We start from the raw sequence: 27,762 nt of genomic DNA on the forward strand, positions 1-27,762 counted from the left end.
CAAGAAAAGAGAGAAAAAAAACTAGTTCCACTTCTGTATTTTTAGTGTGTGTGTGTGTGTGGGGGGGGTTGGAAAAGAAGTTGAACTCATCACAACGGTTTACCCACTTCGAGTTCAGTTTCTCATTTCAAGTACATGCAATGGAAAGGACACATTCCTCTGGTCACATACATAGGCGACACCATGCAAAAGCAGCCACTAGGGAGACAAGCGCATCACTTGTGTCCATGTGTGGTCTGCACCGCTCCACCAATGGGAGCGGCGGCATTGTGCAGATCTGTGCAGATCTGCGCAGACCTGCGGGGATGTGCGCTACAGGCATGCGACCTCTACTTTACAACGCCCCGCGCATCTGCCTGATAATAACAATAATTAGACATACGTGTAGGCAGGCGAGCCCGAGTCGGTCGGCCTCGGCGCAGCCCCGCACTCGGTTTCAACATCTGCGCTGCCCTAGAAAGAGGAAGTGCGCAGAGCCAGGCTTGCTGCGCCGCCAGGACAGCAACACGGCCATGTGACTGCGCTGCGCTGCGCGGCTCTGGCACACACTGGCACGGGAGACGCACTCGGACGCAGCGTGCGCCGCGCTGCTTTGACTGACACTTGCCCCTCGGCTGGGTGGGTTTCCCGGGTCCTGAGAGCCGCCGAGGTCTGCGCGGCCGTGGCTGCTCGTCGGGCGGGGGTTGTTTGTGCTGCTGCACTTCCTGCGCGGAGAGCACGCTTGTTGTGGCGTGCGGGTCCATGTGCAGTCTGCCCCGGAGAGGACAGGGCATCGCACAAGCACGCCTCCCATTTTGTGTGCTTTTCTTTTTGAATGTCAGGTGCTTTGCAACAGGCAGTGCACGCACGGTGTTGCGTCTCATTTGGTCATTTTTAATTCCAGGTCTGCGCTTTCCTCTGCAGAATAGATCCATAAGCGCCTCATATAACAGCGCATGCTTTCCTCCCTGCGCACTTTCTGGGGTGCAACTGAACACTCTTCGTTGGTGTTGTTGTTAGTATTAAGCTAATTCAATTATTTATTAAACGACAGTGTGGCAGTTGAAATTGCTTCGTTAACATCCACCACACCTTTGGGCTGTCCGCGCATTTTCCTGCTGGAGGCTTGACTTCTATCCAGAGACCCAGAGCGTCAGCGGGGAAATAAAGACCAAACAACTGCCTTCTGCTTTACAACAACCGAAACAACAACTTCAAGATCTGTCGACAATGGGAAGCACTGCGATGGACACGAAGAAAAAGAAAGATGCTGCGAAGAAGACTTCCAAGCAGAAGAAAAGGACGTTGCGCCTCAACATGCCCGTAAGTGTGCGGGGCTCCGTCTGGCGCGGGGCGTTGCGCTGTTAATTGATTAATTGGTCGATTGGATCGAGGATGGGAACGGATTGAGTGGCGGTTGTGGCGATTGCTCTGTTGCGTTTTGCGGGGAGGTGGGCGGGACTGGGCTTTAAAGGATGTGTTATTGTGTGTAAAGGCATGCTTCAGTGCTGCTGTCCTGCCAAGAATTCGTGTCAGTTCTGATTTGTATGAATGCTTTGACAGTACTTTTACAGTACTCTTCATTTATAGTTTTGTAGCCAAATTAATGCTTGTTGTTTGCCGGGTAAAATTACCTTTGCACAGAGCAGTATAGCATTGTTTGCAGGGTGTGCACACACTTACACATATGATGCCCATCGCTTTCCTTACCACAGTGTCACGCTTGGTAGATAGTACACAGCCATGTAAAGCACAGTTTTGGACAAAGTGTGTTGGTACTGGGTTGCATTGAAATGTGATGGGCAATGGTGCTGTACTCCCTCCAATCAGGACAGCTGTGCATGTGCGCTGTGTGATATACGTCCTTATGCGCCTCTATGTATAGTGTGTGTGTCTATGTATAATGTATACAGTATATAATTGCTGTTACTGGCATAGCTGACATGCCCAGATTGTAATTGTTGAGTATCATATTGTCTACTGTTGTTGCTCATTGAAAATAGGGCAGCATTTCACATTGTACCATACTGGTGGGAAATTATGCAACAGGCTACTTTGGAAAAAGGAGTAGAAATAAAGAAAACATTTGTATTCAGGATACTGTAGTACAGGCATATGACTCAGTGTTTTATGAGTCATGTATGTTCGTGGTGACACAACCGGGGGTGGAGGGTACCGTCCATTTGAAAACCCACCCATAAATCAGTCAAATGCACATTTCCCTCAAACTGTAATCAGGCGTATTTTTAAAAATCAATCAATGTCAGCTTTGCCTTGAATCCCCTGTTGTTTTGAATACTAATAGTGTGACCTCTGACACCTCAAGGACGGTCTGCCCGTGTGCATCACAGTCCGCTGTAGGCACATAAAACGCAAGCACAGCCTGATGGGAATCCAGATGGAGGGGATTATAGTTCCCAGGCAATAACACTGCTCAGAATTGCCTCCTCAACCAGAAACACAGGCTTATTATTCAGATCTTGAGCATCATGTGTGTAGAACATCAGTTTGTTCATTTCTTTATTCAGTTTCGTTCTCGTGAATGTTTTATTGCAGTCAATTTTAATAGCTTTTTTTTTTGCCCACATATTTTTTTTATGAAAAGGAGATCCCAATGAAGAAAAAAGCAGTCAGGGCTTGGGCTTTGGTGATAAGAGAAGACATATTTGCCTGCTACAAAGAGTACAGTACTAGAGGATTTGGCCTATTCGGTCAAACCAGTGTTCCCGGCCTAACTGATGAACTCGTAATGGAGAGCTCTAATTGGAATGAAAACCAGATATCACTATAAGCCATCGCAAACTGAGTTTCAAAGTTAATGAGTACAATCCTTCCTGTAGAGCGTTCCTTGCACCGGGGACCCCAGCCTGTGGCAGGGGTGTCAGACTCCGATTCTTCTGTTTTTTTAATTGCCTTAATTTGTCTCATTAAATCATTAACTACATACATTCAACACTTCTCTCTCCTGACTCTAAAATGTTTTGTGGGTACAATATCATGCTTGAGTAGCCAACATTATTTGGTTCTCAGCTGTAAAAAAAGGAAAATGTGAAAATCTTAAATTAGTCTAACTGAGAAAATAATTACATTTATTGTAAAATTGAGAGCTCCTGTTGCAACAAAAGCCAGAAGACACCGCAGCCTTTTGGGACTGGAGTCGACCCCCCTGATGTAGGGAACGGAATTGTCCCACCATCTGTTGAACCTTTTGGGGTTGGGTTGGGTTGGGTAGGAACAGTCTTGGGGAACCTCGAATCCCACACTGGTCATTCTTTGTTGGTTTATTTGAAAAGCAATTCACTTCTTCCAAGGAATTGCAGTCTTTGTCCTGCAGATGTTTTTACTTTCTGATGGCGGACCCTCCCCCTGCCTCTATAGTAGTGGCAGCCATACATGCTCGGTGGCATTGGTCTATTTTTGTCTCCTTGATCTGACTTCTCTTCCAAAACATATTTCTACTGGTGGCGCTCCAGTGTATCACCCTCCTGTCAACTTTGTCCCTGTATGTTACTGCATCTCATATCTGCACACCATGCCAAAACAACTCCAGATCCTACGTGTGACCCAATGCTGCACTAAAGCTCATTTTAGTCTCTTGCTGTTTTCTTGTTGTTGTTTTTTCCTTAAAAGCTTTCCACAAGGAGCACAGAAATTAAACTTTGTTTTTCTGTGCTAGATAGGTCCTGCTGCTTTGCTACCATGTGATTAGCTCTGGGCTTCAAAACGCACAACCCTGGACTTCTCTGCTGGGCACCTTTAACTCTTGGTGTCTTTGCCTGCTTAAACATGAGGTCTTGTCATGTGTGTTTGTGAGAGTTAATAGTAGTCTGTGTGAAATATCGTCGTCTCTCGCAAAATCGATTACAGAACGCCCTTCCCGCTTGTGAGAGGAAATTTTGGATATGTAATCATGTTTTATAACATTCACCTTACAATCTTGTAGTGACTTCAGCACAGCATGATATTGACAGTGAACGTTGTTGTGGTCTGTACATCTACAGGGACCAATGTTGGTTTAAAGTCTTGCCGTGTCCAAACCTCAAAAATATGTGTGCAACAGGTGTTTGTAATTCATCTTGTTCTGTCTAAAATGGTTTGCATCTGTTACAACAAATCATTAATAATATTGAAATTGTTAATATTGATGCCAAATGTTGTCACTTACAGTGTGCTTTTCATTTCCCTCTGAGCCGTGAGGATTTATATCTGAGTGTGTTTGTGGCACTGACATCTGGCGTACTTTGGAGGGCTGGGCTTATTCAGTGATTCGTTTACATTAATAAATATTTATCATTAAGTTATAGGCTACCTATTTATTTGAGATTTGAATTTAGAGGGTTGAGGGTGGGTGCATCAAGATTACACCCAACATTCGGCCTGATGTCGCAGTCGCAGCTGAAAAGAAAGTTGTTTGAGAAGTAAAGCTCGATTTTAATGAGTTCCAAAAACAAAACGCGGTTACGGGAGCGAACAGGACGGTGTGTTCTGGCAAGTAAGGCAAGAACACCAAGTGCCTGTCAGAGCGCCATGTGCCAGGGCTTTTCTGTGTCCTGAACAGGAAAAATCCCAGCCTTTTCATTGCACGACCAAACCTCTCTGTTTGCAGACGCCTTGAGGTCACAAGTGTTTTCACTTAGATCTCTGTCTCGGCTCCTCCCCCATCTCAGGGAACATAACAACAACAACAAACATCATACCAGTGTCTCCACAGTTGTTGCTCATTGCTAAACCTAATTTATTTATTTAACTATATACCATGTTGCCCAATATTGATTTATTTGCATTCATGAATTTTAAGTACAAGACATTGTTTGTTAACCAGCACCATAGTCCACCAGCTTCAGAGATACACTGTGAGTGTGAGTGTGTATAAAACAACTTGTCTGCTTCGCATATACTTCAATCAAACCACATAGGATCCTAATCCATTAAGATCTCAAAAAACAACTGACAGGTGTGGTTTGTTGACTGCCTGACTGGTAAAGAAGGCCATTACATGTCTTTAAAAACTGTACACTATTCTGATAAACTCCACACACACATCCTCAGGGTGGCGAGAACATGACCTCAGCTTAGTCTGTGGTGTGGCCGGCTGAATGCTCAGTCGAGCTCATATCAACCCCAGGCAAATCTGTAAATCTTCCACTAGTAATAAAGGGCAGAAACACATGGTTTATAAATGTATAGTTATTGAAGTGTAACACGCATGCATGTTTCCTAAAAGGATGTTTTCACTCATCTTTACATGTTGCTATAGTGTATAAGTAAGATGTACAGCACCCTTGCAGATCGCCCAGGCTGGCTTGTGTGAACAGGCTAATGCACAGTGATGTGTGTAACATAAGAACATAAGACAGTTTACAAACAAGAGGAGACCATTCCACCCATCGTGCTGGTTTGGTGTCCAATCCAGTCTATTTTTGAATGTTCCCAAATTGTCGCTTCAGCCACATCGCTGGGGAGTTTGATCAGATTGTGACGCTTCTCTGTGTGAAGAAGTGTCTCCTGTTTTCTGTCTTGAATGCCTTGAAGCCCAATTTCCATTTGTGTCCCCGGGTGCGTGTGTCCCTGCTGATCTGGAAAAGCTCCTCTGGTTCGATGTGGTCGATGCCTTTCATGATTTTGAAGACTTGGATCAAGTCCCCACATAGTCTCCTCTGTTCCAGGGTGAAAAGGTTCAGGTCCCTCAGTCTCTCAGTAGGACATTCCCTTCAGACCTGGAATAAGTCTGGTTGGTCTCCTCTGAACTGCCTCTAGAGCAGAGATATCTTTCTTGAAGTGTGGAGCCCAGAACTGTCCACAGTATCCAGATGAGCTCTAACTAGTGCATTGTACAGTCTGAACATCACTGCCCTTGTTCTCAATTCTACACTTTTGACAATATGTGGAATTTTTTCCCAACATTTTTGGATGGAGAAAGTGAGGAGTCCACATATACTCCTAGGCCTTTCTCATGGGTTACTTCTAGTTTTGTTCCTCCCATAGTGTAATTATAGTGGACATTTTTGTTACCTGCATGTAATACCTTGCACTTGTCCACATTGAATTTCATCTGTCAGGTGTTGGCCCGCAACTGAATATTATCTAAGTCCCTTTGAACAACCTCTGCTGCCGAGAATGTATCTGCTGAGCCACCTATTTTAGTATCATCTGCAAATTTTACAAGTTTTCTAACTATCCCAGAGTCCAGATCATTAATATAGATTAGAAAAAGCACAGGCCCTAATACTAATCCCTGTGGAACTCCCCTAACAATGATTGTCAGAAATGAGTGTTAACAAGGTAAATAGTAACTTTCTTATTCCACTACAATCTGTTTATAATTTGTTTCGTCTTTTGATTTACAGGTTGCTTAAAAATATATATCATCATGACACTCCTGGCTGAGGTGACCGCTTCATAAAACCATCATTTTAGGAATGGTGTGTGTTACGCTTTAAAGAACACAACTTTAACCTGCAGGGTTTCTAGTCCCTGTACAGAGGATTATGAATCTGCAACCCTGATCCTTCGTCTGCTCCAGCATGGAGGTGCATCACAGTGCAGGCCTCACATTGGGCCTAATCCCCACTGTGTCATTTGTTTTGGGAGGTTTAAATGTAAAGAGGCTTGGCTGTACTCAGTTCAGTGAGGCTGACTTTATTGGGTGGAAGTGAGAGAGCTGAATCGGAGTTTTCTATTCCCGAAATGTTAAAATAATTAAATAATGCCAATGTCATGTTAGTCAGCTTGATGGTGCAGCAGCTTTATAAATGTTTCTTGAAAAAAATACACTGCAGAGTGATTAATTGCGGTCTGTCTGTGCTGTTGCTCAAGGGAGTTCAATGACGTCATTGAAATGTGGAGAGTTTAGAGACAAATAAGTGATGCTGATTGTTTACATGTCCGTGGTGCTCTTGTTGTAATACGATCTGTTTTGTCTTGAACTGCACTGACAAGATTCGGAAATACACAGAGGAAAGAAGGAAGAATCCCTTTTCATCTTTTATTACAGAAGAGCTATGTGGAGAAATGGTCAACTAGTATATTCCTTCATACCTGTCCTACGGTGATCTTCAGTCTTTAATGGATCACAAATTCCTCCTTGGAACATTGTTATTTTAAAAGAAAGTTGCACATACCAGCGAATTGTTTTCTACCACATTCCTGTACGACGTTTCATGGGAAAGTGTTTTTTGTGTGTGTCTTAACTCCCATATCTGTAACTATACATCTGAAGACTGTATTTATTAGTCTTCTTGAGTAGGTTTTGTCTTCTGCAAGAAATCCTGCATGCGTAAACGTTGTTGGTTCTTTTCCATATGTATGATACAACTGACTGAGTGTGTTTTTCTTCCGTAGAATGCCATCAGGAAAGTGTGAAACTCATAGCAGTTTTGTTTTAAGTTAAACATCTGTCTCCGGTGTAAAAGATTTGCACAGTACACTGCATTATAAATGTAATCGTTCCGTACAGTACAGTGCGTTTGTGGTGGATAAGAGGGCAACATGTCCCTGCTTGATCTAGGAGTGGCATTCTGTTTGTGTCCCTGTTTTACACTAGGTGGTTTGTGATGAAACGTGCAGCTAGCACAATTCTCAGGATACCTCTCGTGTCAGTCACAGCCTACAACCACAGAAAACAGTGCCAAGCTGTAGCCCTGAGGTAGAAGTCTCCCAATATTACATAATAACCAGGTGCTATGCTGAAGAATGAGCTGTCGTCCTGCTATTGACACAGCTGCCAGGGAATGCATGCCTACAAATAAAGGAATTTTGGCCGGAAAGGTTCATAAACACATATAGCGGCTCTGTCCTGCCTCATTCTAGTTGTTTCTTAACAGCAATGCTTCCATAAGCGATGTTGTGCAATTAAACAGAACCATAAAATAAGAGATCCACCACATTTACAGTAGGTATGAGTTCCTTTTCTGCAGATGCATCATTCTTTCAAAGTGGCCAAAGAGCTTTCTTTGCATCTCATCTGACCAAAGCACTAATGCTGTTCAGCAAACCCTTACATTTGTTGGTTGCTCTCAATAAAGGCTTTTTCTTCTCAAAATATTGGAAAACTTTGTTGTTTTATTAATATTATTACTCAAAAGGGTAGTTTTTTATTCAGCTTTTTTGTTCATCTTTATCAAGGGCACCAGTAATTGTGGAGGTGACTAGCTTTTGCACTTTGGATCGGTGTCCATCTTGATCCATTTAAATCTGCACTTTCATCAGATTATAATGTTTTTTAGCTGACAAATACATAACTAAATTGGCAGTGTATTAACAAGATACAAGAATAGCACCATCAGATTTTAACTTTTTGTTAGATTAGATTAGATTACATTACATTCAAGAAACCGAGCTTTTGACTATCATGAAATCTGCTTATGCAGTATATTCAGTTTGCTCTACTACAGCAAGGATATGTTTACAAAGCAAGATACTAATTTAGTTTTCCACAAACTGAATTGTGCACATGTGGTAATCGCATCACAGTGTAGATTGGACTTGAAATCCAGTAGCACACAACTGCAACACTAGTGTTTATGAGCTATAAATGGTTTTCCTTTTTTAAGTGGTTTCTGCATTTTAGCCTCTTACATTTTGTTCATTATAAAACAAGATATATGCATATTTGACTTCTTGCTGTGATACCCTGAATGTTTCTGTGAGGATGAGGTCCGAGCTTTAAACATGAATGTTTCTTAAGCAATGCTTAATTTTGACTGTGATGAATTAAATAATTGTTTCAACAGAAATCCAATCAACTCATTAACTGATATCCTGTGACTCTGCTGTAATGAGGAGCCCTGATCTACAATTACAGGTCACCATAAACCCCCCAAGTACTGGCAGTGTCTTTGCCCCACCTGCCATTAACTGGTTGGACGTGCAGGAAGGGACAGAAGAGGGGACTCACTGTCCGAGCCCCCCCGAGTCCACAGCAGCTCCTCATTTTGTGTTCCCTGTGCTGTGTGGGTGAGGCAATAAAATAACAGTGCTGTGGTGGAACCCTGTGCGCAGCCTCTGTCCATAAACCTGCTGGCTCTCACACGTTAAACCCCATGAAAGGCACCGATTCAGCCATGTTACTATGCAACCGATTTTCGTATTTGGCACCATGATTGAAAAAACTGCCACTAAAGATGGCCAAGATGGGTGTGAAGCTGCTGAGACGCTGGCATCCACTGCCAACAACTGCTGACTGCAGGTCCCGCTCATTCGGACTGATGGAGAATTATGTGACCCAGAGTTGGGCATGATGTATCTCTTCCATGTCATTAGGATCTTCAGCAGTATGCAAACCACTGTCCTCCCCCAGTATTTTGGAGCATTTCAGACTGAGCCAGGCTTTTAAATAGGGAACATCTACAGTCGCTGTGCTGGGAATAAGCATCGCTGCAGTCAGGGCTGTACAGATCTCCTCTTTTGGCTAATCTGTGTAACGCACGTGAACACAATGGCCGCCCCGGTGCAGTTATGCTCACATACACGAAAGCTACTTCTTGCTTGTGTGCAGTGTCTTCATCTTGCTTGTGAAGTGGAAAAGTGAAAGCGAATTGAATGGGAGTTATTACACCGGAAAAAGCTTGAGTTTAATTCCACCGTGCGGGCATCTCTGACGTAAGCAAGGTAAAATAAAGTCTGGGAACTTGTGTCATCTGTGGAATGAAGAACCCTTCTTCCTTTGCATTCTGATATTCCATACTTTTTTTTATCCCAGGGAGCTGGTGGAAAAGTGAGCCAGCACTTCCACCACGAGGCTGTTCAAATCCAGCCACCAGGACTTGTATATAACCAAGTCCTGAAAGACGAGAAAAGGAGGAAGCGAAGAAACATCTGACGGACGTTGGTGGAAATTATGTTGAGTCACAATTAATTTAGCTGTCTGTGGAATTCATGGCAAACAGTGCCCAGTTCCTTTTTTTAATATATAAACTAAGCAAAAAAAGAGACGTCCTCTCACTTTCAACTGCTTTTATTTTCAGCAAACTTAACTTCTTAATATTTGTATGAACATAAAAAGATTCAACAACTAAGGCGTAAACTGAACAAGTTTTACAGACAGGTGACTAACAGAAATGGAATAATGTGTCTCTGAACAAAGGGGGGGGTCAAAATCAAAAGTAACAGTCAGTATCTGGTGTGGCCACCAGCTGCATTAAGTACTGCAGTGCATCTCCTCCTCATGGACTGCACCAGATTTGCCAGTTCTTGCTGTGAGATGTTACCCCACTCTTCCACCAAGGCACTTGCAAGCCCTGACATTTCTGGGGGGAATGGCCCTAGCCCTCATCCTCCGATCCAACAGGTCCCAGACGTGCTCAATGAGGTTGAGATCTTCGCTGGCCATGGCAGAACACTGACATTCCTGTCTTGCAGGAAATCACGTCCAGAGAAGGTGGGTTTGTGCCCATGGGCGACGCTGTTGCCAGTGATGTCTGGTAAGGACCTGCCTTACAACAGGCCTACAAGCCCTCAGTCCAGCCTCTCTCAGCCTATTGCACACAGTCTGAGCACTGATGGAGGGATTGTACGTTCTTGGTGTAAATTCTGTACCTGTCCCGCAGGTGTGATATTCGGATGTACCGATCCTGTGCAGGTGTTGTTACACATGGTCTGTCACTGCGAGGACGATCAGCTGTCCTTCCCATCTCCCTGTAGCGCTGACTTAGGCGTCTTACAGTACGGACATTGCAATTTATTGCCCTGGCCACATCTGCAGTCCTCATGCCTCCTTGTAGCATCTCTAAGGCACGTTCACACAGATGAGCAGGGACCCTGGGCATCTTTCTTTTAGTGTTTTTCAGAGTCAGTAGAAAGGTCTCTTTAGTGTCCTAAGTTTGTATAACTGTCACCTTTATTGCCTACAGTCTGTAAGCTGTTAGTGTCGTATTATTATTATTATTATTATTATTATTTTTATTTTTTGGCAGACGCCCTTATCCAGGCTGACTTACAACATAAGTGCAAAAATACAGAGAAGTACAAAGCATCAATCATTACAAATTCAACTTAGCTAAAACATAGCAATTCAAAATAATACATTTTACAAATTCCAATTTACAATTTACACAAGTACAGTAAGAGACTTCCTACATCCTGGACGGTGAAAGCTAAGTGCTGTCAAGATGTAGGGTTACAGACGAGGGCTACGGGAAAGGGAGCAAGGAGGAAAACAATCAAACGCGAGGAGCATAATAAAACTGTGAAGTGCTATCTAGCAGGGATAGAGGACTAATATTACAAGTGCTGTCGGAAGAGTTGAGGAGGGAGGAGATGAAGGGGAGAAGATGACCGTTCCACAGGTGCATGTTCATTGATTGTTTATGGTTAATTGAATAAGCATGGAAAACATTGTTTAAACCCTTTACAATAAAGCTCTGTAAAGTTATTTGGGTTTATACAAAAAATACAGTGTCCTGAAAATGGGATGTTTCTTTTTTTTTGCTGAGTATCTATATATATAGAGAGAACCTTTTTAAATCATTTAAACACTTCTCCACAAGTATATTTGAAGTATACAGCTCTAACGTCTCCTGAAGAGGATTTCAATTTGTTTTTCCAAGTTCATTTCCAGACACTAAAACATTTTACTCTATTTTCATGGGCAGTTTAGAACAATTCAACTTTGTGCCCCTTTTTAGTTCATGGTTGTGTCTACCACAATGCTTAGCAAGTTGGCAACTGTGTGCAGCGGTTCCTGTTGGTATATTTTCAAACATAATGCCTATAATAATACAATTCCTGAAAAACAAAAGGCTATTAAATCCTAATAAGATTAGCAGTATTTGATTTATGTTGGTGGTGGGTTGGGGTATCCTTATTGAGATTGTACAGGACAAGTAATTAAGTATTCATTTGACAACTTTTCACCTATGGAAAACCATATACAGATGTGCTCAAATTTGTTGGTACCCTTACAGCTCATTGAAATAATGCTTCATTCCTCCTGAAAAGTGATTAAATTAAAAGCTATTGCATCATACACTCACCTAAAGGATTATTAGGAACACCTGTTCAATTTCTCATTAATGCAATTATCTAACCAACCAATCATATGGCAGTTGCTTCAATGCATTTAGGGGTGTGGTCCTGGTCAAGACAATCTCCTGAACTCCAAACTGAATGTCTGAATGGGAAAGAAAGGTGATTTAAGCAATTTTGAGCGTGGCATGGTTGTTGGTGCCAGACAGGCCGGTCTGAGTATTTCACAATCTGCTCAGTTACTGGGATTTTCACGCACAACCATTTCTAGGGTTTACAAAGAATGGTGTGAAAAGGGAAAAACATCCAGTATGCGGCAGTCCTGTGGGCGAAAATGCCTTGTTGATGCTAGAGGTCAGAGGAGAATGGGCCGACTGATTCAAGCTGATAGAAGAGCAACTTTGACTGAAATAACCACTCGTTACAACCGAGGTATGCAGCAAAGCATTTGTGAAGCCACAACACGTACAACCTTGAGGCGGATGGGCTACAACAGCAGAAGACCCCACCGGGTACCACTCATCTCCACTACAAATAGGAAAAAGAGGCTACAATTTGCACAAGCTCACCAAAATTGGACAGTTAAAGACTGGATAAATGTTGCCTGGTCTGATGAGTCTCGATTTCTGTTGAGACATTCAGATGGTAGAGTCAGAATTTGGCGTAAACAGAATGAGAACATGGATCCATCATGCCTTGTTACCACTGTGCAGGCTGGTGGTGGTGGTGTAATGGTGTGCGGGATGTTTTCTTGGCACACTTTAGGCCCCTTAGTGCCAATTGGGCATCGTTTAAATGCCACGGCCTACCTGAGCATTGTTTCTGACCATGTCCATCCCTTTATGACCACCATGTACCCATCCTCTGATGGCTACTTCCAGCAGGATAATGCACCATGTCACAAAGGTCGAATCATTTCAAATTGGTTTCTTGAACATGACAATGAGTTCACTGCACTAAACTGGCCCCCACAGTCACCAGATCTCAACCCAATAGAGCATCTTTGGGATGTGGTGGAACGGGAGCTTCGTGCCCTGGATGTGCATCCCACAAATCTCCATCAACTGCAAGATGCTATCCTATCAATATGGGCCAACATTTCTAAAGAATGCTTTCAGCACCTTGTTGAATCAATGCCACGTAGAATTAAGGCAGTTCTGAAGGCGAAAGGGGGTCAAACACAGTATTAGTATGGTGTTCCTAATAATCCTTTAGGTGAGTGTATATACTTGCGAGCCTCTGGTATGTTAAAGAATAAAGCAAAGAAGCTGTGAAGAGATTAATTATTGCTCACTCTACAAAGATATTCTAAAATGGCCTGGGCACATTTGTTGGGACCCCTTAGAAGAGATAATAAATAATTGGATTATAGTGATATTCAAAACTAATTAGTTTCTTTAATTAGTATCACACATGTCTCCAATCTTGTATTCAGTCATTCAGCCTATTTAAATGGAGGAAAGTAGTCACTGTGCTGTTTGGTATCACTGTGTGCACCACACTGAACATGGAACAGAGAAAGCAAAGGACAGAGTTGTCTGAGGAGATCAGAAATAAAATAGACAAGCATGGTAAAAGTAAAGGCTGCAAGACCATCTCCAAGCAGCTTGATGTTCCTGTGACAACAGTGGCAAATATTATTAAGAAGTTCAAGGTCTATGGAACTGTAGCCAACCTCCCTGGGCGCGGCCTCCATGGAAGAAGACCCAGGAGGACTCCACCTTTGAAAGAAAAACATAAAAAAGCCAGACTGGAATTTGCTAAAATGCATATTGACAAGACACAATCCTTCCTTTGGGCAGATGAGTCAAAACTGGAGCTTTTTGGCAAGTCACATCAGCTCTATGTTCGCAGACGAAAAAATAAGCTTTCAAAGAAAAGAACACCATACCTACAGTGAAACATGGAGGAGGCTCGGGTATGTTTTGGGGCTGCTTTGCTGCGCCTGGCACTGGGTGCCTTGAATCTGTGCAGGGCACAATGAAATCTCAAGACTATCAAGGCATTCTGGAGCTAAACATACTGCCCAGTGTCAGAAAGCTCTGTCTGTCACAGGTCATGGGTCCTCCAACAGGATAATGATCCAAAACACACAGCTAAAAGCACCCAAGAATGGATAAGAACAAAACATTGGGCTGTTCTGAAGTGGCCTTCTATGAGTCCTGATCTGAATCCGATCGAACATCTATGGAAAGAGCTGAAACTTGCAGTCTGGAGAAATCACCCATCAAACCTGAGACAGCTGGAGCAGTTTGCTCAGGAAGAGTCGGCCAAACTATCTGTTAACAGGTGCAGAAGTCTCATTGAGAGCTACAGAAAATGTTTGATTGCAGTGATTGCCTCTAAAGGTTGTGCAACAAAATATTAGGTTGAGGGTCCCATCATTTTTGTCTATGCCATTTTCATTTGTTTTATTATTTACAGTTTATGTTGAAAAAAATCTGAAACAAAATCAAAGTCTGATTTCTATTAAATATGGAATAAACAATGGTGAAGGCCAATTACTTTTGTTAGTTTCAAGTTATTTCAGAGGAAATCGTGCATTCTTCGTTTTTTTGAGTCAAATTTGAGCAACATCTCTATAAGTGTTTTGTGTCCGTGTCCTTTAATTTCCTTCAGTGTTGCTCTGCGCAGCCTGGTTATGAAGGTGGGCGTCTGTCTGTGGCCTTGTATTAACTCTCTTTCGCACGGCTCCTGCCTATGCCTGCAAAGCACCTCCATTTCACAGGTGTGTGACAGCCTGAGCACTGGAGGTGCTCGTCGTATTGGAGGTGGTGATACTGTATACACAAGATCTGCATATCCACACGTTTTGTCACTTAACTCTTTTTCCCAAAGGATGTAGCCGGAAAGCCTGTCATTGTCCTTCTCAGTTTCCCTCAGTTGTCACAGCTGAGCCTTTCTTTCCTGCAGCGCTGGAACACAGCAAATATGAAACATACTGCGATGATTTGACGTCGTTATCCATACCATCTCTGGTTCGCTGAGGAAAGATGTGCTATGAATTGGTAATATGATTATTGGCTTCCAACAAAAGCCCATGGAAAACAAGCTTTTTAACAAATATGTATTATTATTATTTCTGACTCCCAGAGTAAAGTCATGCTTTATGTATTTTATCAGCACAGAAATAAAGAGTCTATTCTTAGATGTAATTTAAAAGCTTACACAGTCAAAGTGGCATACAACTTTGTTAACTTCAGGACAAGCACATGATTCATTGTATCACTAATCACAGAGGCCAAGGCGCCAGCTCTGATCAGAAAAGCCAGGCCTGAGAAAGTGCTACATTGCCATTACTTGATAATTTTGAGGAGTCTGAAGTTTCTTGATATGCAGCAGTACATTTCCAATCTGCTCCTCAAGGACCAACGTGCTTCTGGTTTTCATTCCACCCAGAGCTCTTAATTAGTTAATTGATCGAAGGAGTCACATATCTGAAACCCTTAAGCCCTTCTCGCAGGTCTAATGCTGGTGATCATTTAGAGAGATCTTTAAAACCAACGAGATTGTGGTTCCTGGGTTTGTAGTTTGAAGAACACTGTCCTTCCACACTGCAGAACAAGTCCAGGTCAGGGCGAGAGGTGTGAAGGCACAGTAAGAATGGGCTGAACTAGCTTACCGTCGCGCACTCCTGTGCACTTGTGTATTGTTAGCATTTCTATTGTGATACTGCTGCTTCTCCCAACCCCCTCATTTTAGCACTCACCTAGAACTGAACTGTGCTCATTGTATTGTGTACTGATTGCACTTCTGTAATGTTTTAAAATGTATTTTGTACTGATTGTATTACTGCATGTTTGTAATGACTGTAAATCACCCTGGTTAGGGCTTCTGCTAATAAACATACAAACAAATATATAATAATATCAGTGAGGAGTCCCTCTATGCAAGTAGCTCTCCAATGCCATCTGGCTTTTGTCACAGCCCAGCTCTGACCCGCTGATGAACGAACGCAGGCTGCTGATGTTGTTCTAGGCAGCGGCACCCGGAATCAAAAGAGTATTGAAGCCATGAGCTGTAACACTGTACAGTAGCTCTCAAAAGTATTCACCCCCTTGGACTTTTCCACATTTAATTATGTTACAATATGAAATCAGAATGGAGTTAATCAGGAGTTTTTGCCACTGATCAACACAGAAAATGTCCATAATGTCAAAGTGAGAAATACAATCCACAAATTGTTCTAAATTAATTACAAATACAAAACAGAAAATAATTGAATGCATAAGTAATCCCCCCTTTAGTCAGTATTTGGTAGAGGCACATTTGGCAGCAATTACAGCCATGAGTCTATGTGGATAAGTCTCTACCACCTTTGCACATCTGGACACAGCAGTTTGTGCCCATCCTTCTTTGCTGTTTGCTGTTTGGTGAACAGCAATTTTCAACTCTTTCCACATTTTCTCAATTGGATTGAGGTCTGGGCTTTGACTGGGCCACTCCAGGACATTGACCTTTTTGTTTTTAAGCCACTGCAGTGTGGCTTTGGCTGTATGTTGGGGTCAATGTCCTGCTGGAAGATTAATCTTCTCCCAAGTCCCAGGTCTCTTGCAGACAGACAGGTTTTCTTCCAGGATTTCTTTGTACTTTGCTGCATCCATTTTGCCCTCTATCTTTACAAGGTTTCCAGGCCCTGACGCAGAGAACCATCCCCATAGCATGACGCTGCCACCACCATGCTTCACGGTAGGGATGGTGTTCTCTGGGTGATGTACGGTGTTAAGCTTGGGCCAAACATAACACTTAGCGTTGAGCCCAAAAAATCTATTTTGGTCTCATCAGACCGTAGAATCTTCCTCCACTTGGTCTCAGAGTCGCCCACATGCCTTCTGGCAAACTCTAGGGGTTTGAGTTTAGGCAAACTCTAAACACTCTCCCAAGGGGGGGGGGTGAATACTTTTGAGAGCCACTGTATATGTTTAATTGGTACATTTTGTCCTGACAACGGGGTCTTGTGGTAATATTGAGGCAATGCACATTCTTTGCGGACTTATCAGCTTCAAACCAAACACAAGTGCATTCACATACGGCAGCAGCAGATCTCACCCAGTATATACGCCCTTCGCTAGGCTGTCCCTCTACACAGGGGAACCAATATTTATACTGACAGATGGACATTCGACACCCACGAAGGCTAGAAAGCCTGGAAATACAATAAACACTGTATACACCATGTGTAAGCAGAGCAATATCAAATAAACTAGATTAATTACATAATTGAGGGTGCTCCAGTTGGAACCAAAAGACACAGCAGCCCCTGTAGTAACTGGGATGGAGACCCCTGCTCTAGGACAATAGACATGTTTCTGGCTACTTGTAATAGTAGGGATTTTGTTGGATAAACCTTAATGGAAAACATTGATTTCCTATTGATGGTTTGTTTGAGATACTGGCAATGTGGCACATGGTGTTGTGGATGCTTCATAGTCCCAGCGGGTCATTTGTCACCTCCGCATTGCACCTACGGAAGTTCAAGCCTGTAATCTGTGCTTTTGTTGTCCTCTGCCTGCACAACAGCTCTGCCCGGTATCCGTGCCCCGCTCTGTGTTTATCAGTAGCAGGACGTAATCCTCGCTGATGTTAACCTTTGTTCGGCCATTCACAACTAGGGAGCAAAGTGCAGTCTAGCTTAGGCCAAAAACTCCCTGTGTGATGAGAAAATTTTCTTTATTTTTTCTCTTTTTTTCCCCCCTCATTTGCCCTTCTTTAAGCGCAACAATGAAGTGGAACACCCACGCACACAGAAAAAGGTATGAGCTGAAACCAGCATTGCTTCCACCGCAGTGTGGATTGATTGTTGTTTTTCTAATCTGAGCCTTCTGCTGCATTCAAATCTACGTGACGACCAGAAACCAAAAATGCGTTTGTGTCTGTGATGTGTTTGATTTGGAATCGCCTCGTTGTCAAATTCCCATCATCACGCTGAGATAAACTAGACTCGGAGGAACAGAGTGTAGTGCAGTTCTGCTGATTTCTATGATTTTATTATCAGAATTACTTAGTGACCTGAGAGAATCTCGTACGATCTGAACTGCACTGAAAACCTCATTGTGAGTTAGTCTTTGTGAATGTGCAGGAATGCTTGACATAACATTGGATTATTTGTTATTTGTTGTGTATCTGATCACTTTTAATGGCTGGATTCTACTGTGGTCTTGAGGTTTGTCCATCATAATACACTCACCTAAAGGATTATTAGGAACACCTGTTCAATTTCTCATTAATGCAATTATCTAACCAACCAATCACATGGCAGTTGCTTCAATGCATTTAGGGGTGTGGTCCTGGTCAAGACAAACTCCTGAACTCCAAACTGAATGTCTGAATGGGAAAGAAAGGTGATTTAAGCAATTTTGAGTGTGGCATGGTTGTTAGTGCCAGACGGGCCGGTCTGAGTATTTCACAATCTGCTCAGTTACTGGGATTTTCACGCACAACCATTTCTAGGGTTTACAAAGAATGGTGTGAAAAGGGAAAAACATCCAGTATGCGGCAGTCCTGTGGGCGAAAATGCCTTGTTGATGCTAGAGGTCAGAGGAGAATGGGCCGACTGATTCAAGCTGATAGAAGAGCAACTTTGACTGAAATAACCACTCGTTACAACGAGGTATGCAGCAAAGCATTTGTGAAGCCACAACACGTACAACCTTGAGGCGGATGGGCTACAACAGCAGAAGACCCCACCGGGTACCACTCATCTCCACTACAGATAGGAAAAAGAGGCTACAATTTGCACAAGCTCACCAAAATTGGACAGTTGAAGACTGGAAAAATGTTGCCTGGTCTGATGAGTCTCGATTTCTGTTGAGACATTCAGATGGTAGACTCAGAATTTGGCATAAACAGAATGAGAACATGGATCCATCATGCCTTGTTACCACTGTGCGGGCTGGTGGTGGTGGTGTAATGGTGTGGGGGATGTTTTCTTGGCACACTTTAGGCCCCTTAGTGCCAACTGGGCATCGTTTAAATGCCACGGCCTACCTGAGCATTGTTTCTGACCATGTCCATCCCTTTATGACCACCATGTACCCATCCTCTGATGGCTACTTCCAGCAGGATAATGCACCATGTCACAAAGGTCGAATCATTTCAAATTGGTTTCTTGAACATGACAATGAGTTCACTGTACTAAACTGGCCCCCACAGTCACCAGATCTCAACCCAATAGAGCATCTTTGGGATGTGGTGGAACGGGAGCTTCGTGCCCTGGATGTGCATCCCACAAATCTCCATCAACTGCAAGATGCTATCCTATCAATATGGGCCAACATTTCTAAAGAATGCTTTCAGCACCTTGTTGAATCAATGCCACGTAGAATTAAGGCAGTTCTGAAGGCGAAAGGGGGTCAAACACAGTATTAGTATGGTGTTCCTAATAATCCTTTAGGTGAGTGTACATCACTGGGTGGTCATAACAATCCTTCATGTGTATTCTCTTTAAATTCATAAAACAACTGACCGTACAGGACCTGTGCCTTATGTCTGGAATGCCCGCCTCTCTTGGCGTAGTCAGTCATCACCCATTGAAGACCCCATGAGCCCTGACAGTGATTCCCTGTTGATGTGCTAAATGCTTTATTAAATTAGACTCCTTCTGAGTGTGTTGTGGCGTGTTAGTGCTGCTGCTCGCCAGCCCTGGTGGTACCACGCTGGGGGGCACTGGGGCCACTAATGAAGCCCCTGCATTACTGTGTGAGCACCCCATCCTGGCACAATGGCCTGGGCACACAGCTCCAACAGTGACGACCACTTGTGGACCTCAGAGAACAGTAGCAATCGCCCATTCTCAAGGTCGCCACAGTGAGCCTAATGACTGTCAAAGCAAAAAGTGGCATTCCTGCTAAGGGGCAGAACAGGAAGTGATGAAGTGACGAAGAAGGGTCTGTCGGCAGCTTTGACACAAAGTCTAAGATCATCGTTTCCCACAGTGGATATTTTCTGTATTGATCAGTGGCAAAAACTCCTGATTAAAACAATTCTGATTTCATGTTGTAACACAATGAAATGTGGAAAAGGGGGTGAATACTTTTGAGAGCCACTGTGTATGAGGCATTTTTAAATCAGTAGTCAGAGACATTGAAGAGCAGATACCAGGCAATCATAGATTTTCAGAACAATAAGAAGAATACATGGTGTTGGTTTCCTAGAGGAGACTTTCTTATTGACTGTTGGACAGATGACAGAAGATACCAGCTCCAGCTATGCCAAGCATGCTGGGGTAGGTTTCTCATACACTGCCATTTCTGTTAGTAAATAACTACTTTTCGGAGAATATTTGGGAAGAATGCCAGCAAAATGCTACAGAGCATTTAAGCAAAGAAATTACCAAATTATTTTCACAGCTTCGTGACATTTTTGCACCTGGCTGTCAGATACGCAGGTCTCTCAGCCTGGGAAAGATCTCACATTTCCAGGCATTAGAACTATCCTACAGAGGCAGCGTGCATTGCGGTAATTAGAATAAAAACCTAAAAAAGAGTAGAAAGTGCGGGATTTATGATTTTGTTTTTATGTGGTTATTAACGCAGTTGAGCAGGGAGGTCCAGAGCTTTACTGAGTGTCTGTAGACAGTCTTTGCTTATAAGAGAGAGCGCTGGCTCCTTGATGTGCCTCCAGAGGACAGAAACTGTTTAAATGGTAAGTCCCATAGCTCATAGGGTTTTCACAATACAGACCCGAACTGCTCTAATGTTACCGAAAGCTACCGCTGGAGTCGCGCTGTTTCATCACTGCTGAGCGGTTTATTTCCTCTTATTGTCAGGAATGGGTATTAAGCTCTGTCTTGGCCACCAACTCCCTCTTTCAAAACCGAATGTCAAGCTTCTCCCACATGCCCTCAGTGAGTTGAGTTTCCTGAAGGGAGGCCAAGACTGTGTATCTGCTCTGAGCTGAATATATTATAGGCCTTATATATCTAAACATCATCCAAGGTGTGTGTGACCCTGCTGACAGCTGGGTGGTCCTCAGTCCGTATTGGCGAGGCCAGCCTTGAGTGCCGCTGGTTTGTGATAACCCCACCGCGTCGCAACTCGCCACTGCTGCTCTCAGCCCTTGAGATGGCAGATGCAGTCGGCTGTATCTGACACATCGTTCTGGTTTGCGCTTTGCTTCACATTTTATAATGATTTCAGCAGCCAATCGCGAAAACCGAGAGCCTAAACCAGATATCTGCGCTTGTGTTGTGTGTGTGTTCACGGTTTAGTGAGGGCTGTTTATTCCCAGTGTGGATTTCTGCAGTCCACAACCACAGTTCTGTACAGACTTCTGTGTTAGCTTGAGATTTTTTCTTTTCTCTGTCTTTTCTTTTTTGGCACACTAACTAAGCCTCCTGGAGAGCTAACAGAAAGGATGGCGAGTGAAACCCTGCCTGGGGTGCCCGTGGGTGTGTGCTCTATACGATCTGCAGATTCAAAACAAAACACTGCTCCTGTAGCGCAGGACTCTCAAATTCACAAATCAATAGTTAACTTCCACTTCAACTTTTTGTCTGTTTTTGTTTTTTCCTCACTTCCTTGCCTTTCTTTTCTATCTCTTTCTGTTGGATGTTAGTTTTTCCATCTTTTTTAAATGGGATGGTACATTTAACCATAAGGCCTTAGACTCTTAAAGCTTATATGCCACTCTTGAAGTGTACCCGCTTACCTAGTCTGTACCCTGAGCTCATTAATCCATAGATGTTGTCTCTTCCTTACGATTGTGCTTTTCAAGGCCTTGTGTTAATGACACACTGGCGTAAAAGGATACATATTTCCTTTCCTCTGAGCTGCCCGTCCGGTGCAAGCTGAGATCGACTTGAGCTAGTGGAGGTGTCTGAAATTTCACTCGGGAGTCGGGAGATCGGAAGGGCTTTCGCAGGCTGCCGTTTAAAAACTAAACGTAACCCAGCTGAGCCTATTGATCTGAAATTGGGCCTCTTGGCAGCGAGGGGCAGCTGCATGATCCTTTTGTGTTTTTTGAAGAGAACAGGAATAGCTCCTGTGCATTATGCAACAGCATCCTGTTGTGCTTTCTTCAAGTGGCTTTTTACACTCGTCATGTTTGCCAAAGACAAAGCCTAGGGAACCAGAGCTGGCTGCTCCCATCGATTACCCTAACATCACACTGATTCAGCTGCAACACACATGGCCTGTATCTTGGTTTTATCCTTGCATTAAAGACCAGCCATCACAAGATGTCGATTTTGAATGTTTTATTTTATTTTTTATTTTAATGATTCACTAAAGAGGTGGCCTGGATTGAGCAAGTGACTATAAATCTGCCATGTCAGAGAGAGACTGCAGATGTGGGCTCCTATTTATTCTTTGTTGTAAAATGTTGAGTGTTCTGAGACATGACATCATGTGGGATAGCGGCTGCCAACCCAGGAGCACACCTGTGTCGAGTGTAAAGCAGGGACTGTCTGACACGAGCCTATATCAAGGGGGTCTAAACCAGGGCGAAATTACATGACTGTGTTTCTTCTCTAACACAGTTGTAACGGAACGTATTCCCGTATACCACTTATTGATCGGTAGTATCTTCTCTGAAAACGTGTGCGCCCCACGTCGTCCTCGAGAGAAGAATAAAGATGAGAGCCGAGTGACTGCGAGATGACAGCACTGAGAGAGCGACGCAAAAGCTAGGGTTGGAAAACGTACCGCACATGACCCGATCACAGGTTCAGTTCTGGTCACCCTGCGTCTCATCTCAGCCCTTGGCACGTCGGGGCTTTTGATGAGGAAACGCGTCTTGCCATTCCAGCACCTGAGGAGTTAAAGCAGCAGGTTAATTGTATCCTTGTAATCGGATCTGTGGCACGCATCGGCCTGGCCCTGGCGCTGTGCCTGCCTGCTGAAGCTGGGGAATGCGCTGTGTGGAGGCATCAAGCACAGCCCCCCCACCTTTCCACACACACACACAGACGGATGGACAGACCCGAGACCTGGACTGGTCTTAACCTTGTCCTTTGACAGCCACAAAAATAAAATGAAATGCTAACCCGGAGAAGCCAGAGATCCCCTGCTCGCCTCTCCGTCTCTCATCTGTTGCCCCAGCACACTCAGCTCGACTGAACTCCTCTACGGCGGCACAGCGAGAGACTGCCTTCCTCTGGGTCAGTCAGGCGCTCTTCCCCCGCGGCCCTATGGAGGGTCCTGTCTCTCTCTGGACTGACACCACACTATGCAGTAAGTGCTCTTTCTTTCTCGTGCTCCAGTCCACAGCCCAGCCGCTTCCTTCTGAACGCTGTGACTCAGCCAGCTCCCAAAATGTCAAGATTGGTTTTATTGGTGGTAGTTTTTCAGCGTGTGACAGGTCTCTGCAGCTCACTCTGGGCTTTTGAACGAGGCACGGTGACAGGTAACATATCAGGTGTTTAAATACTGAAATGTGTTTTTATAGTTTGTTCTTTCTTCTCTCCAAGGCCTGTTTTATATTTATTTTGATGACTATTTATAGAAGGTATTTCGTTTGGACATTGTTCACTGCTGCCAATTTATTTTTATTCCTTCCCCCTGTCTGTATGATGGGTTTAAAAATAGTTAATGCTGCCCATCTGTTCAAAATCGGTCATACTAATATACCAAAGCTGATACAGTGTAGCTATTTCAATGCCCTGAGTTGCAGGAAGTTATTTTTAAAGGAGCGTAGTGCCCCTGTCCCAGTGACCTTCCTCTGTTGACCCAGCGGCACAATCTCGGCAACTTTCTTGATTCGCTTAATGAAAGAGGTCAGCAGTGTAGGTGGGAAACATTTGGGCTTGTCCAGGGGAGTCCATAGAATAAAGACTGAAATGTTTCCGATGCGTCAGCCCTGGTTGGTTAGAAGTTGGGGGTCCCCCAGTGTATCTCCTCTCTGGACAGGTTGTGTTATTCATCATAGTTAGTCCCCATATCACAGGCAGGCTTTTTCTGCTTTCTGCTTTCTCCTTCCTCTCTTCTCCATCTTCATCGCGTTCTTCTTTTGTGACATCTTTATTGTGTTACCTAACATATTTTCTAGTTCCCACTTTGTTTAGAGATGATCACTCGTCAATCACTATTTAAAGAGGTTGTTTTTCTTCTGCTATAGCAAAGCAGATGTTAAAGTAGTGTGCTGTTAAAGTATGTCTGTAAAACATTCATTAGTTCACTGCTTTGCACTCCAAGAACATGCAATGAAAAACACTTTCAAAACCAGCAGGAGAAAATGCACCTGAACAGAATTAATTAATAGTAGTTAATACTTAATAGTAGTGTAAAGCAGGGCAGTAAGGGACACATCATAATAATAATAGCCTTATAGGAAGAAGAAGCAGAACACTAGATTATTTTCACAACATGCTGCTTTAAATTAATCTGGACAAATTACAACCCGAAAGACCTTGGAAATATCTTGTTATATTTGTTTCCTAACAATTTTCACCTCTTGCCCTGAAATGTACTTCCTTCTATCAACATGCCGCTTATCTAAGAGATACTATCAGGGTTATTGACAGAGCTTGGAGTCTAGTAGGTGCTTCGCGAAGACAAAAAAAAAAAAACTATTCATATCGCCAATATGTTCCTTTTAAAACTATCTAGAAAGCCCTGTTAGTTGTTATTGTTATTATTATTGTTATTATTATTATTATTATTATTATTATTATTATTATTATTATTATTATTATTATTATTATTTCTTAGCCCTTATCCAGGGCGACAACACAATACAAAATGCAAAAATACAGTGCAGTTCAAGGCATAAAACATATTACAAATTCTAATTTACATAATACAGTGCAATTCAAAGCATAATACATTTTACAAATGTACCTTGGCCGTTTTGAGCATTTGGGAATAACGGGGGTTCATTATTTACAGGGAAGTCAAATGGCATTCCTTTCAATCCATTCATCTGGAGGAAAGGGTGTTGGCAGTGATGGCTATTTCATGGTTTGTTTCTTTGTACATCATTTACAATCCAGCTGTACTGCAGGGCCTGCGATGAGATTGGTGGCAATCAGTGTTCAGCTATAAATGACTCAGTGACTGTAATTAGCTTTCATCACATCTTATCTACTCTATAAAGAGAAGCTGTAGTTCAAGAAATTTATAGCCTTTGAACAGAGCCAAATGTCTTCTCATTTAAAACCAGACTCTAGGTGTTTTCCCTTCTATTGAATGATCATGCTTAGGTTAAGTTTTGTGGTTTATGAATAGATGCATACAAAAAACTGCAGTGTGAGTCATGCTCAGAAGTGGTTGGCAGGGGGCTAAACTTTATATATTTAAGAAAGTGAAACCCAGAAGCCAAAAGATTCTCATTGGTTGCTTTGTCCCCTGTGAGATTCAGTCACGCTGAGTGTGGTGTTAATTGACATGAGTACGGCTGAACAGTGGAGTCGCGCGGCCAGGTCCTCGCCGTTCTTCTGTGATGTGGCCTCACCTCTCAGAGTCATCCCCTAAAGCCCGACACCCTGGTCAGCTCAAACTCGCGTGTCAGCGCAGCCACTGAGGGAGGACAGTGTTTCAGAATTTATGACCAAGGATAGGGTGTGGGGGGTTGAAAGAAACATTCATTAAGAAACACCAAGGTCGGACAGAGCGTGCCGCGCTAGGAACAGTGTGTTGCTACCAGCTTGACCAGGCCTTGTAATGAGACCAAGGCTGGCCGATACCAACCAATCACTGCAGCTGACAGCCAAGGCAGATTGTACCACAACGCTCATAATTTATAGCCTAATTCATTTTAAGGTTTAATTTTATAAACCCAGCTTAATCCCTAAACTCCTATAACTCGGTGTTGGGAGCAGCTTCCCAGAATCTAGATGAGATTTTGTGTTGGCCCAGTGCTGCTCCATAGATTTAAACCTCCACGAGCTTAATGGTGTTGAAGATTCAGTGATGACAACATATTTCAGACTTAATTCCTTTATCCAAAGACAGTGTGTTTATGCATAAATTACTCCAACCTTCCTCTTCAGCATGAGACACTTCTTCTGAGGCCTTGCTTTCCTACACGCTTTCACGACCGAGACGGAGAGCGAGGGAGAAAGAGGAGCGTTCAATTGGAAACAATACAGAGGTTGCCCATAATATGATGTAAAAGGAGACGGGCTATCAAAACTGCCTTGAGGTAATTATCATTTCCAAACTTGCAGTGACATAAATCTGCTTTATGCTTAAATAATCTCCTTGACAATACTGAAGCCCATCCCTTTACCATATAATCTGCTCTGCTCCAACGGCTGCTCTGTGAAACGTCAGACTGTGGACGACAGCGACTGGGGAAATGCAGAACAATGTGGAGCTTAGTGTGAAAAGTTTTTTTTCTTTTGGACACGTACATGAGCTGATGTCACCTTTAAAGTTTGCCGATACCGAAGTGGTGTAAACTGTTGGGTCACTGCAAGCGTCGGGGCACAAGAATAATCCCACCCGAGCTGATCTGAGCCAAGTCCTTCACCTGCAGGCGGTCTTTGTCTTCACTCTGGTTGCATCATAACTGCTGCCCTGAGCAGTGTTTCCACTGGGCTCTGCTTGTGATGTTTAGTGTGGAGATGATGGTCTGATGGTCACATGAATGTGTGTCGGGTACATGTGGTGCAAAAGGAAGGTGAGAGTTAGAGAGAGTCTTGCAGAATTGATAATGCTGTGTTCTTTAAATTCATGCATCTGCGCAGAGCATCCATCCATCCATCCTTACACTCATTTGTGAGCAGAAGAGGAAAACAGACCTGCGCTGAGTGGAGATTGTGGCTGGTATGGATCCGTTGGGTTCAAGGGCATCCAGTTGCTTTATGGTTTGAATGTTTGTAACCGTGTTCAGGTTTTAACTGAATTATGAAGAATAGTACATTTGGAGGAGGAGGAGAAGAACTTGAAGAATCTTCTCTTGCACATTTACACTTCTGTTAGGCTTCGGGGTGGCATTTCTATTCGGTATATAGTTGCAGATTGGGCCTAGCTCCAAATTTTGTTATTGGCTAAGGCTGGGGTTTTGACTGTTGTGGTTAGATATCGTACTAATATCATACAATGGTGAATGGTGAAGTGTTTTTTGTTGGAGGGTAACATAATTAAATCAACTAAGAAATATGAAGATTTAAATTGTGATGTTGGCTGGGGGTTGGGATTCTGGCTATGGGCTCATCTGTGCTGCTTCTCACTCAGACTACAGGTCTGCACTGAGGTCCGAACCCTGGACACTGGCGCTGGTGATGATACTGCAGGACTGGGATAAGGGTGTACAGTGAGGGAGGGTCATGATCTAGGGATATATCAGACAGTCCTCTTTAGCACTGTTTATTAGATTGTCACTCACCAGGCTTGGCCTATGTAACGTCCTGTTTAATATCATTAAAATCTAAACAGACAGTTGAAATTCACGATAAACCAAAAGAAAGGGATTTGTGTAATCTTGATGATAGCATGCAGGGTTTTGAAACAGTTGTGGAAAAATAGTTTGCCCTGCAATGTGACAAGCAGTACCTTTTGTGGCCTATAAAGGCATGTGGGAGGGGACATGAGTGAGGGTGGCTTTCTGGAGATGGAAAGATGGAGAAATGTGATAGAATGTTAGAATATGAGAAGTGCCAGCATAGACAGAGAAAAGAGGCCAAAAACACAAGTGTGCAGAATGTGCCAGCTGGCACATGGCTCCCACAGTGTCAGGTTTCCGAGTGACAGAACTGGTTTGCACAGGGAAGACATCGCTTTCTGAGTGCTAGAAGACAAGATGTCCTTGTTGAAAAGTTACAAGGAAGTACTGTATTGTGAAAGACCTGACATCCACACTGTCATTCAGCAGGGTCCCTGTGAAGTGTGTCCTCATCAGGAGCCCAGAGCTGCAGCTGTCACATCGGGGGTGGAGCAG

At 43.4% G+C, this 27,762-nt stretch overlaps 1 protein-coding gene across 4 annotated transcripts in view; it reads left to right on the top strand.

Annotated features, from left to right (window-relative positions):
- Positions 1 to 431: 431 nt before the first annotated feature.
- The window catches only part of LOC136711845 (5'-AMP-activated protein kinase subunit gamma-2), a 119,208-nt gene continuing 91,877 nt past the window's right edge, over positions 432 to 27,762 (top strand). For 2 of the 4 annotated variants that reach the window (XR_010804783.1, XM_066688410.1), the window contains exon 1: positions 432 to 1,302. Coding sequence is in view for 2 of the 4 variants with exons in the window: in XM_066688410.1 (XP_066544507.1) it covers positions 1,210 to 1,302 (93 nt within the window). In the remaining 2 variants the exon portion in view is untranslated. Of the gene's footprint in view, positions 1,303 to 22,873; positions 23,115 to 27,762 lie in introns of those variants that run through there. The other 2 variants (XM_066688399.1, XM_066688419.1) reach the window with 2 other exon arrangements.

Source organism: Amia ocellicauda, chromosome 2, assembly GCF_036373705.1.
Source record: "Amia ocellicauda isolate fAmiCal2 chromosome 2, fAmiCal2.hap1, whole genome shotgun sequence".
NCBI classification, from domain to species: Eukaryota; Metazoa; Chordata; class Actinopteri; order Amiiformes; family Amiidae; genus Amia; species Amia ocellicauda.